The sequence below is a fragment of the Rhinolophus sinicus genome, linkage group LG11 (assembly GCF_036562045.2).
Source record: "Rhinolophus sinicus isolate RSC01 linkage group LG11, ASM3656204v1, whole genome shotgun sequence".
Taxonomy (NCBI): Eukaryota; Metazoa; Chordata; class Mammalia; order Chiroptera; family Rhinolophidae; genus Rhinolophus; species Rhinolophus sinicus.
Genome location: NC_133760.1, coordinates 1,580,100 through 1,594,510, shown reverse-complemented (window position 1 = coordinate 1,594,510; position 14,411 = coordinate 1,580,100). Strand labels below are relative to the sequence as shown.

At 50.6% G+C, this 14,411-nt stretch overlaps 1 protein-coding gene across 1 annotated transcript; it reads left to right on the top strand.

The window, feature by feature from the left end:
* The first annotated feature begins 2,386 nt into the window (after positions 1-2,386).
* On the top strand, positions 2,387-12,958 carry HSPBP1 (HSPA (Hsp70) binding protein 1). Its single transcript, XM_019710939.2, is given in 8 exon segments — positions 2,387-2,504; positions 2,507-2,742; positions 4,649-4,853; positions 6,629-6,853; positions 9,933-10,088; positions 10,215-10,311; positions 10,841-10,952; positions 12,631-12,958. Coding segments are annotated over 8 exon segments (1,209 nt in total). The 5' UTR covers positions 2,387-2,401; the 3' UTR covers positions 12,706-12,958.
* The last annotated feature ends 1,453 nt before the right edge of the window (positions 12,959-14,411 follow it).

The window sequence follows — 14,411 nt, the reverse complement described above, 5'->3', positions numbered from 1 at the left end:
AGACTATGGCTTTTGTAGGATACTTAGGACCACCATCTAGGTCACCGTCATGTTACACACACACACACACACACACACACACACATATATAGTTATATACAGTTATATGTTGCATGTACATATATTATATGGCATTATGTGTAATTATATATGTAAATATATATTATAGTCAGATAAGATAGACTTATACATAGCTGTATGTAGGTATGGTATGCTGAATAAGGGGCCCCAAAGATGTCACATCATAATTGCCAGAACCTGTAAATTTGTCACCTTATATGGCAAAAGGGGCTTTGCTGATGCGATTGAGTTAAGGATATTGAGATGGGGAGATGATCCTGGTTTTCTGAGTGTGTCCTAAATGTAATCACAGGGATCCTTAGGAAAGGGAGATAGGAGGTTCAGAGTCAGAGAAGATGGGACAGTAGAAGCTAAAGCAGAAGGTATGTGGCCACAATCTAAGGAATGCAGGCAGCCTCTCAAAGCTGGAAATGGCAAGGAAATAGATTATCCACTGGAGCCTTCAAAAGGAATGCAATCCTGCTGACACCTGCTTTTAGCCCAGTGCAAGCCCACAAGTCCAAAACCTATTTTGGACTTTTAACCTCCAGAGCTTTAAGATAATAAATTTGTGTTGTTTTAAGCCACCATGTTTTTTGGTACTTTGTTAATAGCAGACATAGGAAACAAATACAATAGGGTACCTGTTACAATAGGGTACGAATACAATAGGGCCCAGAACTCTCATTCTGTTTCCCCAAAAATAAGACTGGGTGTTATATTAATTTTTGCTCCAAAAGACGCATTAGGGCTTATGTTCAGGGGGATATCATCCTGAAAAACTCATGCTAACGCTTATTTTCCAGTTAGGTCATATTTTGGGGGGAACACGGTAGCTATCCTCCACAGTGCTACAAACACCATACAAACACACACACACACACACACACACACACACACACACACACACACATACATGCATGACTGCCTGTTTGTTTTCCCATCTCTGCCCAAAATATTGCCTTGCACACCCGAGGCCTAGCAGCTCAATACATCACAATACATCTGAGACTGTGGACCCCACCTGAAAGCTGACTACAACTTTTTTCTGGAGGGCCACAGCCTTTTATAGAAGACTAGAACTAGGGTTTCCTTAAGCTCAGCCCAAAGCAAACACCTCTGCAGACCAGGCCTGCAGGGGCACATTCCCAGCCCTGAGCCTTGAATCTAGTGCTTGGAGGCTGCAAGCTTCCCAGACAACCTCACCTAGGCATTTGCTTCAAGAATCCCCCTCCTCTGCACCTGGCAAGACACAGGAAAGATTCCAAGAGGGAGAGGAGTGATAAGACGGGTCTGAACTCAAGCTGCAGCATGGAGAACAGGCAGCTCCCTTTGATGAGTGAGGAAACTGAGGCCAAGAGAAGTGGTAGGGTGGGTGAAAGGCTGCCTAGGTCAGATATTAGGGGTGAGAACCCATGGCTCTAGTAAGATAGGGTGGGGGCTCAAAAGGAGGGGAAAAGGACTGCAGGTGAGGGACACGCACAACCTGCAATGCCGGGGTGGGGCGAGGCCAGAGAAGCGGTGTGATCACAGACGGGGAGTGGTCATGTGGGGGCGGGGCCTAACTGGGAGTGGCCGGCACACCAGCACGGGGATGGGGTTTAGCTGGAAAAAACCGAAAGGCCTAGAACAGGGGCGGAGCCTGAGATGGCGGGGAGGGACAGTGTTTAGAGGAGGAGGAGAACATGGGTGTGGGCGGGGTCCAGCCGGAGCGTAGCCAAACCTGGGAGGGGCGGGGCGTACACCAGGGCAGGGGTGGAGCTTGCATGGAGGGTGAAGAGGCGGGGCTTATTAAGGGACGGGACCCGGGACGAGGGAGGGGCTTAGGCTGAGCGGCAGGTGAGGGGCGGGGCCGAACGGTGTATCCGGCCAGGTGGGAAGGGCCTAAGAACAGGGCAAGCGCTTCAGCCTCAGCTACGGCCCGAAATTGGGTGGATGCGCCGAAAATTTCCGGGTGAGACGGTGCGTATTTCCGGTTAAGATGGCGGCGCCCACCAGAATCAGGTGCGGACGACTCTGTCTTTAGTAGCTGCGGCGACTCGAGGCCCGGGGAGGTGAGGTCCGCCCCTCTCTAGCTCCCTTTTCGGAGAGGAGGAAGAAGAATCGTTGATAAGACGACCCAACGTGGGGTCTAGTTGCTCTGGAGACGGGGCAATGGGGTTGCTAAGAAACGGGGACGCATGCAGTGGAGATGGGGGGGGGTTGCTTGGTTGCTAGGGAGAGTAGGTGGGTCCTGTTGCTAGGGAGGAAGGCGGGGCTTGTGACTTTGGGGAAGGGTCCGTTTGGTTTGAAGGAAGGAAAGGGGACTGTAGTTAAATGGTGGGCAGAGTGGTTTGGTATCATGGGCGGGCGCCGAGCTCTCCTAAAACGCCACCTTCTCCGCAGACCTCCAGGAGTCGACCCGCCAGGACGCCAGAGCTACTTCAGCGGTGACCACCCCCGACCCCAACACATTCTTCCCTTCTTCACAAACAGCTCATGGCGGACCAAGGCTCGGGGGGCAGCCGCCTCCCCCTGGCACTGCCCCCAGCCTCACAGGGTTGCTCGTCAGGGAGCGGCGGCTCCTCGGCTGGGGGCTCGGGCAATCCCCCGCCCCCGCGCAACCTCCAAGGCCTGCTGCAGATGGCCATCACGGCGGGCTCTGAGGAGCCAGACCCCCCTCCAGAACCCATGAGTGAGGAGGTAAAGGGTGGGGGCGCAAGAAGCTAGGGTGAGGGGGTGTGGGGACAGATATATCTTGGGAAGCGCGGGTTGGGGAGCTAGAAGCTGGGATTTTCCTGTCTGGAGGTAGGGAGTCTGGGTGTGAAGGCACAGTAGACTGTATTTGTGTTCGATGGGGTTATTGTAGACTGAATGAAGGTCAGGTCTCAAGAATGTCTGAGGGGGCAGATCCCTGGGTCCCAGCACAGTGCTGGGAGGCAGAATAATCCTATCATCAAAAGAAAAGCAAGGGCCCTCTAGAGCCAGACAGACCTGGATTCTGCATTATCCAGCTGTGTGATCTTGGTTATATCCCTTAGTCTCTCCGAGCCTCAAGTTCTTCATTTGCAAACTGGTGGTGATAATAAGAATAATATTGGTATGTCCTAGGGTGATTCTGAGGTTCCAGTTTCAGTAGGGCTCCACATGGCGCTGGGCACTTAGGCAGTGCTCCTGAGGGCAGCAGCGTGTTATTAAGAGCAGAGGCTCTCAGAACAGACTGTTTAGGTTTGACTTCAGGCTTTGCAGATGGCTGTGTGATCTTGGGCAAGTCACAACCTTTCTGTGTCTCAATTTTCTCATCTGTGAAATGGTGATATTTCATAGGGTTGTTTTGAAGATTAATAGTAATATATATGACATTTAGTTGGCAGTGGTGATTACAGGCATAACTTATTTTATTGTGCTTCAGGGATGTTGCGTTATTTGCAAATTGAAAGCAAGACCCTCCACCAGCAAAAAGATTATGGCTCATTTTATTGCGATGCTCTCCGTTGCACTGGTCTGGTGTCAAACCTGCAGTACCTCTGAGGTCTGCCTGAATGTGAAACCTTGCACTAATCCAGTTACATCTGTGATGTCTTTGAACCTTTAGGACAATGATGTAGGAACCAGGCACAGAAAGATTAGCATCTTGCCCAACTTTATCTAGGACTATGATGACAGAGCTCTCATATAAGCACTTAACACAGGGCCTGGCAAAAAAATTTCCAGTGGCCAGTTCTCAGCTCTCACCTTATTAGACCCAATAGTAGCATTTGATTACTGCTCCCTCTTTGATCTCTTTCTTCATTTGGCTTCTTGAATGACATAGTGTGCTGGTTTTCATTCTACTCACTGGCTGTTCCTCCCCATCTTCTCTGTTGGTTCTTCCTCATCCCCCAGCCTCTTAACAATGGCGGCACTAGGACTCTTACCTACGCTGTCTTCCTGTGTGATCTCATGTCGTATTGTGGCTTTACCCTGACAACTCTCAAATGTATATCTCTAAGCTATTGATTCTCTACAGGGGGCAGTTTTATCTACCAGGGAAGTTTGGCAATGTTTGGAGAGATGCTTGGTTGTCATAAATTGGGGTGCTGGTGCTACTGGCATCTGGTGGGAGAAGTCCATGGATGATGCCCAACACCCCACAGTGCCCAGCACAGCCCGTAATGGAAATATCCAGCTCAAAGTGTCAGGAGAGCCAAGGCCAAGAAACCCAGGTCTAGACTGAACCTCCTCCCTGAACTTCAGGCAGCCTATTTAATATTTTGCTGTGGATGTATAATAGATCCCTTGAACTTAAGATGTTCAAAAATGAGCTCTGATCTACTCCTCCTGCCCCACACTTGCTTCTCCTGCTATCTTTCCCATCTCCTAGTTGCTCAGCAGAAAAACCTAGGAGTCCTGCCCTCTCTCTTTGTGTTCCACCCTGTAGCCTGTTTCTTCGTAGATCTAGTGTCTAGAAGAGTCTGTTGGTAGAAAAGAAGTGCAACAGATATCTGTTGATTGAAGGAACAGTCAGCTCTCAGATGTTGGCGGTTATTATCAACGACTTATTCATGAATTAATTATTAATAAAGTTTGCTTTCCTCCCCCCACCCTCTCATTCCATCTCATCCCCCAGAGGCGCCAGTGGTTGCAGGAGGCCATGTCGGCCGCCTGCCGGGGCCAGCGGGAAGAGGTGGAGCAAATGAAGAACTGCCTCCAAGTGCTGTCCCAGCCCACTCCCCTCTCGGCCGGGGAGGCTGAACTGGCCTCAGACCAGCAGGAGCGTGAGGGGGCCCTGGAGCTGCTAGCTGACCTGTGTGAAAACATGGACAACGCTGCAGGTATAGCCCGGCCTGCCCCCCAGCTGCCAGTGTCCTGCCCCTTCTGTCTCCTGTCCTCCCTTGTGTGTCTTGCCACCTCGTCAGCTCATGTCCTCTGTGGCTCAGCCCTTGTCCTTTGTCTTGGCCTACTCCCTGGCCTCCCAGCCTCCAGGCTCTCCCTCTCTGATCTGGTTGTGACACTGGCCCCAGATGGGACTGTCCTTTCTTTTTCTACTCGGTCCCCTTACTATCAGGAACAATGATGGCACCTTCTCTCACCCCGCACAGCCAGCCATCCTGGCGGCAGGTTCAGTCCACTACTTCCCTGATACGCCTCCAAACTGGCCATTTTGCCTTGGCCTGTTGGGAATCCACTATTACTCCGTAGAGTAACAGAGAGGAGGCAGTTCTGGGTGGGGTGGTCACAGAAGGCCTTTCCGAGGGGGGACATTTGATCAGATGTCAAGATGTGCATCATGGGATTAGCTGTGGAAAAAGCATTGCAGGTGGACGGGATGGCCAGTACAAAGGTTCTGAGGTGGGAAAGTGCCTGGTGTGTGCACGAACAGCTGTAAGGCTAGCATGGCAGCACAGAGTGAGTGAGGGGCGAGGGGTTGGAAATGACACTGGGCTTGTAGGGTCTCATGGGCCGAGGTGGGCATCATAGGTCTTATTCTAAGTGCTATGGAGCTGATAGAAAGTCTGACTGGGCTGGTGACAAGATGCCACTTCCATTAGGAGGTGTGTGGTGTAGTTGTTGAGGGTGTGGATTTCTCTGCTCTAGACATTTTGTGTAAATGGCATCATAGACTGTGTGATCCTCTGTGACTGGCTTCCTTTGCCAGGTGACATTTTGAAGGCCCTTCCCTGTTGTAGCCTGTCTGGAGCTTTATTCTCTGTTGTGTGGACAGACCACATGTTGTGTATCCGTTCGGCAGTTGAAGGGCCCTGGGTCATGTCCTCTTGGCTGTTCTGAATAAGGCTGCGGGGAGCATTCATATACAAGTGTCTGTTTGAGTCTTTGCTGTCCATGCTTTTGGACATATACGCAGTATCGGTCATTTGATGACTCTTGCGTTTCAGTTTTTCACCAGTACCACTTTATTTATAAAACAGGTGGTGGGCTGTCATTTGCCAACCCTGGTCTAGTGTGTGGTTTCCCCCAGGGGATGTGCCAATTGTTATGAAGACACATCCCGGGGGGGGGGCTCTCAGTGCTGGCATTTAGTGGGCTGGAGCCTGGGACCCTAACTGCCCCAAATGCTAACATTGTTGAGATACACCAGCCTTGGAGGGACCCCTGGTTGGATGCTGGAGAGAGCCACCACTTGTCAGCAGGTCTCCTGAGAGCCAGCCTGCCTCTCTGGCCTCACCTGGTATATTGGTCTGCTTGGGCTGCCAATACAAGGGACCACAGACTGGATAGTTTAAACAACAGACATCGATCCTCTCAGAGTCCTAGAGGCTGGAAGTCCAAGGTTAAGATGTCAGCAGGGTTGGTTGCTTCTGAGGCCTCTCTCCTTGGCTTGCACATGGCTATCTCCTCCTGTGTCCTCATGTAGTCCTTGCTGTGCGTGTGTCTGTGTCTTAATCTCCTCTTCTCATAGGGACACCAGTCAGATTGAACTAGGACCCGTCGCATGACATCGTTTCATCTTAATCACCTATTTAAAGGCCCCATCTCCAAATACAGCACATTCTGAGGCCCTGGGAGGGTTAGGGTTTCAGCGTGTGAATTCTTGGGGGGACACAGCTCAGCCAATAACACCCAGCCTCTCTCTTCCCCTGTGGCACAGACTTCTGCCAGCTGTCAGGCATGCACCTGCTGGTGGGCCGGTACCTAGAGGCGGGGCCCACTGGGCTACGGTGGCGGGCAGCTCAGCTCATCGGCACATGCAGCCAGAATGTGGCAGCCATCCAGGAGCAGGTGCTGGGCCTGGGTGCCCTGCGCAAGCTGCTGCGGCTGCTCGACCGGGACCCCTGTGACTCAGTGCGCGTCAAGGCCCTGTTCGCCATCTCCTGTGAGTGTCCTGGGGGTTGCCGGGAAGGGGCATGTATCCCCAAGAGCCAGAGCCGGCACAAGGTGGGCCTGCAGGAATCTGCTTGGGGGCAGAGGGAGAAGGGCCTCATTTGTTCATTTATTCCCAGTACCTATGGGGACTGTGTGCTGGGTCCTGGGAACAGGGCGGTGAGCTGGCCAGCCCCCTGCTCCTCAGGGCCAGAGCCTAATGCCACAGGAACCTGTCGGAGTTTAAGTGCTTTGTGCCCATCAGGGTGCTCAGCCTCAGCCCTGTTGACATTCCTCATTGTGGGGGGGCCATCCTGCGCGATGTAGGATGTTGAGCAGCACCCAGCCTCCACCCATTAGAGATACCAGTAGCTCTCACCATGCTGCCCCCCTGGGCCACAGGTGCCAGGTTGGGGATGGGGATGATGTCAGCTTGTGTGAGCGCTTGCCCTGTGCCACGCCCTGTGTGGTGTTCACTTGTTTCAGTCCTCATACCCTCCCCCTGAGGTAGGGATAACTGAAACCACATAGAGGAGAGGCCAGTCAGGGAGCCTAAGTGACAGCCCAGGGCACCCTGTGAGGACACGTGGAGGTCACACCAAGGCCATGTTGACCTGTGCTGGGCCGTCTATCTGTGTGTGCCATGCTAGGGGCCCCCATTTGACTGTTTCCCTTTTTTTTCAAACAGCTTTATTGAGCTATAATTCATAGGCCATACAGTTCATCCTTTTTAAGTGTACGATTTAGTACTTTTAGTATATTTACGAGGTTAATGCAACCATCACTACCTCCTAACACCAGAACCCTTTCATCACCCCCAAAAGAAACCCTGTACTCATTAGGAGTCCTTCCCCATCCCTCCACCCTCCCAGCTCCTGGCAATGTAGATTTGCCTGTTCTGGACATTTAAATCGATGGAATCATAGACATGGGCCTTTATGTCTGGCTCTTTTCACTCATCATCATGTTTTCAAGGGTCATCCATGTTTACAGCATGTGTCTGTGCTTCCTTCTTGTATGTGGCCCAGTAATACTCCATTTATGCACGGACCACATTTTATCCATTCACCAGTTGGACATCAGGCTTGTTTCTACCCTTTGGCTATTGTGAATAATGCTGCTGTGAACATATATGGACAAGGTTTTGTGTGGACATTTTTATTTTAAGATATTTTATTGGGGAAGGGGAACAGAACTCTATTGGGGAACAGTGTGTACTTCCAGGACTTTTTTCCAAGTCAAGTTATTGTCCTTTCAATCTTAGTTGTGGAGGGCGCAGCTCAGCTTCAAGTTGTTGTCCTGCTTCAAGTTGTTGTCCTTTGTCTTAGTTGTGGAGGGCGCAGCACAGCTCAGCTCCAGGTCCAGTTGCCATTACTACTTGCAAGGGGCACAGCCCACCATCCCTTGCGGGAGTCAAGGAATCTAACTGGCAACCTTGTGGTTGAGAGCCCGCACTCCAACCAACTGAGCCACCCGGGAGGCAGCTCAGCTCAAGGTGCCGTGTTCAATCTTAGTTGCAGGGGGTGGAGCTCACCATCTCTTGCGGGACTCGAGGAACTGAACCGGCAACCTTGTGGTTGAGAGCCCACTGGCCCATATGGGAATCGAACCGGCAGCCTTCGGAGTTAGGAGCACGGTGCTCCAACCGCCTGAGCCACCAGGCTGGCCCCAGTGTGGACATTTGTTTTGATTTCTCTTGGGTAGATATACCTAGGGGTGCGAGATATACCTAGGGGTGCGATTGCTGGGTCACATGGCAGCTTTGTGTTTACCTGTTTAAAGTTAGAGGAAAACCCGTTTCCTCGCCTCACGACACTGTGACACCAGTTGTGTGGGGCATTTTCCACAACAATCCTCCAGCCTCTCGACAGTAGCTGGGTGTTTTGCAATTCTATTCTGACACTAACTACATGGAGTTGGAGCAAACCCCTCAGGTGAAGGGGTCAGTCCCATGAGACTTCCCCTTTTTCAGATGCCAATTGCAAGTCTGAGCCTCCCATACTTCTGAGTGACCAGCTAGAAATTGGAGGTTGCCACGATCCCCCCTCCTTGGATTCCATAATTTGTTAGAATGGCTCACAGAAGTCCGGAAAATACTGACTTAACGTTTAATGGTTTATTACAAAGGACATGATCAAGGACACAGATGAACAGCCGAATGAAGAGGTGCATAGAGCACAGTCTGGAAGTGTCCTGAGCACAGGAGCTTCTCTCCCCGTGGAGTTGGGTTGCATCATCCTCCTGCACAGGGACGCGTTCACCAACCCAGAAGCTCTCTGAACCCCATACCTTTGGGATTTTATAGAAGCTCCCTCATGTAGGCTTGATGGATCATAAACTCCATTTCCAGCCCCTCCCCTCTCTGGAGGCTGGGGGGTGGGGCTGAGAAGTCCAAGTTTCTAATCATGGCGCGTTCCTTCTGGTGATCAGCCCCCGTCCAGGAGCCCAGCTGGAGTGGCCTCAACAGGACAAAAGATGTTCCTATTACCTGGAATATTCCAAAGGGTTTAGGAATTTGGTGTCAGGAACCAGGGGCAGAGACCAAATATATATTTATTGTGGTGGCCCCGGGAGAACAAAAGGGAGGGTTTGGATGGGAGGAGATGATGAGAAGGAGGGAGGAGTTCTGGCAAGGATGAGGGAAGGAGTCTTGGAGAAGGTGGCATTTGGAAAGTTACATCCAAATCTGGGAGACAGATGGACAGACAGACCCGGGGTGGCTTGGCCACAAAGGGCAGACAGAGGAACTTGGTGTTTTAGAGGTACCAAGAGCCAGAGCGTGGTGAGGGAAGGATGGGGCAGAATTTTCTTCTGATAGCTTACATTAATTATATCTCAATTTAAAAATATTTGAAAACAGATAATGCTGGTGAAGTACAGCCCCATACAAATTGATGGTGGTGATGGTGATATGATGGTGATTGTGATGGTGGTGATGGTTGTAGTGATTATTGTGATGGTGGTGATGGTGATAGTATAGTGGTGATGACAATGATGATGATGGTGGTGGTGGTGGTGGTGGTAGTGGTGAGGATGGTGATGGTGATGGTGATGATGGTGACTGTGACCTTGCCCTCTCCCCCCTCCCCCAGGCCTGGTCCGGGAGCAGGAGGCTGGGCTGCTGCAGTTCCTCCGCCTAGATGGCTTCTCTGTGTTGATGCGGGCCATGCAGCAGCATGTACAAAAGCTCAAGGTTAAGTCAGCATTCCTGCTGCAGAACCTGCTGATTGGCCACCCGGAACACAAAGGTGGGACGTCTGGGCTGGGGGTCTGGAGTGGTCCCCAAGGGAGGTTGGGTGGTGGGGCAAGGGAAGGGTGAGTAAACAGAAGAGGGGTAGGGACTACCCCTCTGACCCTTGAGGCCCTTCCTTCAGGTACCCTGTGCTCCATGGGGATGGTCCAGCAGCTGGTGGCCCTCGTCCGGACAGAACACAGCCCTTTCCATGAGCACGTGCTTGGAGCCCTGTGCAGGTGTGCTGGGGCCACGGAGAATGCGGCCTGTGGTGGGCGCCCCTACCTCCCAGATGGCACTACTGGGCTCTGGCCTACCAGCCTCTTCTTTCCTGGGACCCAGGAGTCTGGGCCTTCCCTTTGTGGGAGGTGTGTGTGGGGGGGTCTGCTAGCCATCTCTGTGCCTCAGTTTCCTCACCTGTAAGGGAATGACACAGCAGCCCAGGGAGGAGAAGGGAGGGAGAGGCTTTCTTAAACTGCTTCCACCACCCTCATATACACACAATACAAGCAGATTAATGCCTACAGAAATAACAGGATGGAGCAGCCGAACAAGTGGGTAGCAGGTCCCCTGTGCAGAGTCGGCTCCAGGCCAGGCACTGTGCTTAGTGCCCTGTTTTGTACAAGTCCCTGGGGTAGGGTGGGGGCAGCGTGAGGTCCATGTCACAGATGGGGGAACTGAGGCCTGGTGTGGGGAACTGTCTTGCCCAGGCTCCTGTGGGAGCGCTATGCAGAGGGAGGTCCAAGGACTGCTTTCCTGTGCCCGCAGCCTGGTGACAGACTTCCCCCAGGGCGTGCGGGAATGCCGGGAGCCAGAACTGGGCCTGGAGGAGCTCCTCCGCCACCGCTGCCAGCTGCTGCAGCAGCATGAGGAGTACCAGGTAGGGCTGGCAGGTATTGGCCAAGGGGACCTGCTGTAGGGTCCCTGCCCACAGAGCCTCTGTGTTCTATTCTCCGTGCTTTCTTTACATGTTATTCATGTGTTTCTCTCCTCACCCATTCAGCAAACATTACTGCTACCTCCCATGTGCCCCGTGCTGTGTTAGTACCTGGGATGGCAGGGAGAACACGTAACTCCGACTTAATGAATTAATTTAATTATCCATATTATTCACATCATATTCAAATATTTAAAATTAAATATTAGATTGATAAATAACAAGTAAATGATAAATAGCAGCCAATTAAATAATTAAATAGATAAGTAACGTATGTAATCAATAACTCATTAGATATTTAATTAGATAAGTAATAGTGGTAAATAAAACTCATTAGCTAGAGAACAAATCAGTGATAAGAAATAACTCATTAGATACTTAATTATATAGATATTGAGTAACAGATACTTAAATAGGTAAACAACAAATAAATGATAAAGAACAACCTACCCTAGCAATCCAATACCTACCTCTCTGTTTGTGTGGCCTTCCTGAGCTAATCTGTGCACAAACAAGCAAACGTACATGCAAATTCTTTTCCTCCTCTCTCCATTTTGTGTCACATCAGCCTGTCCTGCCCCCTGTCCTGCTCCTTGCCTCATTCCATTTCATAATATCCGGGAGTGTGCTGGGTGCAGGTTCTTTCCTCTTTCCTTGTATAGCTGGTAGGGAGAGCCTCTCTCATGTCACGGCCCCTTTTTGATGGATGTGCAGGTTGTTTCCACTCTTTTGCTACTACCAACACTGCTAAAAAAGAATAACTGTTTACTTATGTCACTTTACATGTGTGAATATGTCTATGGAACAAATTTCTAGAAAGGGGAAGGCCCGGTTAGAGTAGGTTAAAGGTGAAGTTGCAGGGTTAAGGACTATTTTGTTAGCTGTGGTCAAGTTGCTCTCCATAAAGGTTGAACTGATCCATACTCCAGCCACGAGGATGCCCAGCTGTCCCACATCCTGGCCAGGACAGGATGACCTCAAGCCTTTTGACCTTTTTTCAAGCTGATCGGTGAAGCCAGTTTACATTTGCATTTCTCCCATAAGTTATGCATCTTTTTCCTTTGTGAATTACTCATATGTTTTGCTCATTTAGCTACTGGATGGTAGTTCTGCAGTTGACTTTTGAAAGGTCTTTAAGTATTAACTATGTTAGCCTTTGTGATGAGTTGCAATTATTTTTCCCACCAACTTGTTTTTCTTTCATTTTTGTTTTGGGCATCTTTTTGCCATGCAGATACCTTTTTTGTTTATGTGGTCCAGCCCATCAAGGCTTTCATTCTTGGTTTCTGGGGTTTGTATTCGTGGAAGGGATTTTAAGTAGGGATAAGTAGGGGTCAGTTGTATCTGGCAGTTAGAAGGAGCCCAATGACGCTGATGTGATGACAGACCAATGGGGTCTGACCAGAGGCCAGGAGACCCTGTAGTCCAGACTTGGGTGAGAATAGAAACAGTGAGTCATGGATCTGAGTAGAGGTCGGAAAACTGTGGGAGGCTTCTGGGGCAGGGAGGTTTCCGGGAGGGAAGAGGAACCACCACAGGGTGCAGGGCGTGCTATAGGCAGGGGCTGGCCTGTGCCCTCAGGGCTCTGGCTCTTGCCCACCCCCCACCCCGTACCCTCCAGGAGGAGCTGGAGTTCTGTGAAAAGCTGCTACAGACCTGTTTCTCCAGCCCAACGGATGACAGCATGGATCGGTGAAACACGGTTGCTTCCGGCCCCCCCTCTGTGGGAACCCCAGGCCTCTTGCCTCCCTCATACCCATGAGGCCCTCTCCCAAGGGAGAAGAGGGCCTTGTTGGTGCCTGGCCGGGATGTGCCAGCCCATCTCTGCTCTGCCTCTAGGAGGGGCGCTGAGAAAGGCACCAGCTCCTTGGACCCCATTTCATGCTCGCACGCCATTCCACCATTCTGTGTCCACATTGTCTTACAATAAAAGTGTTTCTCCTCCTTCATTGCCGCCTTTGTCAGCTCCTCTGGAGGTTGCCTGGGAAGGTGAGAAGGGGCTCGATCTTAGGGGGTCTGGGGAGCCACTGGAGGGGACGGCAGTGGGCAGAACCTGGGAATAATAAAAGTGCTGCTCTCTAAAATCCGGAGCCATTGTCTCCTTTCATTTTCCCAGCCTCTGGAGAGGGTGTGGGGGAACATCCATATTTCTCGGCCACCCATCACCTCTGATTTCTCCTTGGTTTGAGGAATCCCCCACATTAGACGTCCACGCCACCTGCTCTAAGGCGGAAACCATGTTCTTTCCCAGCATCCTGTGCAGGTGTACATCATGTGACTTCAGCCCCACCAATCAGAGCCCGCTGCATGGCTTGCTGGGGAGCTAGTAATAGAGAAGGGAGCAGGTGCACGGAGAGGTCTGGCGGGCCTGTCTGCACAGGTGGTAGAGGCCAGTCTGTGTGCTCCGGATAAGCCTGTGCTTGGCATTCTTGGAGTGCAAAGCACCGAGCCTTCTCTCTAGCCATCTCCGAGATGGTGGGGCAGGGAGAGGGACTGCCTCACCCCCTTTAGTAAGTTGCTTTTCAGTTTAGCTAAAGGTTTCTTCCTTTGCAACCAAGAGGCCTGACCATTGTTTTTCAGACCAAGAAGCTGCGCCCAAGATCGTTAATTTGTGGCCAAGTTCACACAGGCAGTATTCAGACCTGGGTTAATTCCGAAGCTGTACTCCTACGTCCTGTATCCTGGTTTCTTAGCTCTGTTTGATGCCAGACTAATTTTTCTCGTGTGGAATTTACTTGTACTTGGGATTTTGTAGGGACCAATTACTTTCACCCCTCTTCCCAAATTCAGGATAAACTGAAAGGTATCTATAGGATCTGAGAATCGGAGATCAATTGCCACCTTTATTACTATCAGAGCCAATCAGAGGAAGTGGCTTTAGTCTTGCTATTTCATCTCAGTATTGACAGTCTTGCCCATCTGGTCACAGACAACACTGGGCAAACACAGGCCTCGGCTTGCCAACCTTCACATCTGCAGCTCCAAGCTGCAAACATTATACATGCCTCTGAGGTTATTATGGTTATCTGTCACACAACAGTCGCTACCTGATACAAGGACCAAAAAAAAATCATGTACAACAAATACACTGGAAATAGCAAGGACCAGAAGAGACATGGCTGAACAATCAAATTACAGCCATGGTAATCAGTGAATGCAGGAGGAAATGAGAAAGATTAAAGCAATTAAAGAGAAGCTAACAGATGTGAAGGACAAATGCATAATTGGCATCCTTGAAATAGAGAACAAGCATCTAGAACAGGAAAATATACTCAGACATTATTCAATAAAATGTCCCCGAAATGAAAAAGGTAACACTGAAGGTTAAAAAATAAAAGCTAAATCTTTACATCCACTTATTTGTCTTATCCTTATTGGCCTGTAATATGGGCAAAGGGGAAC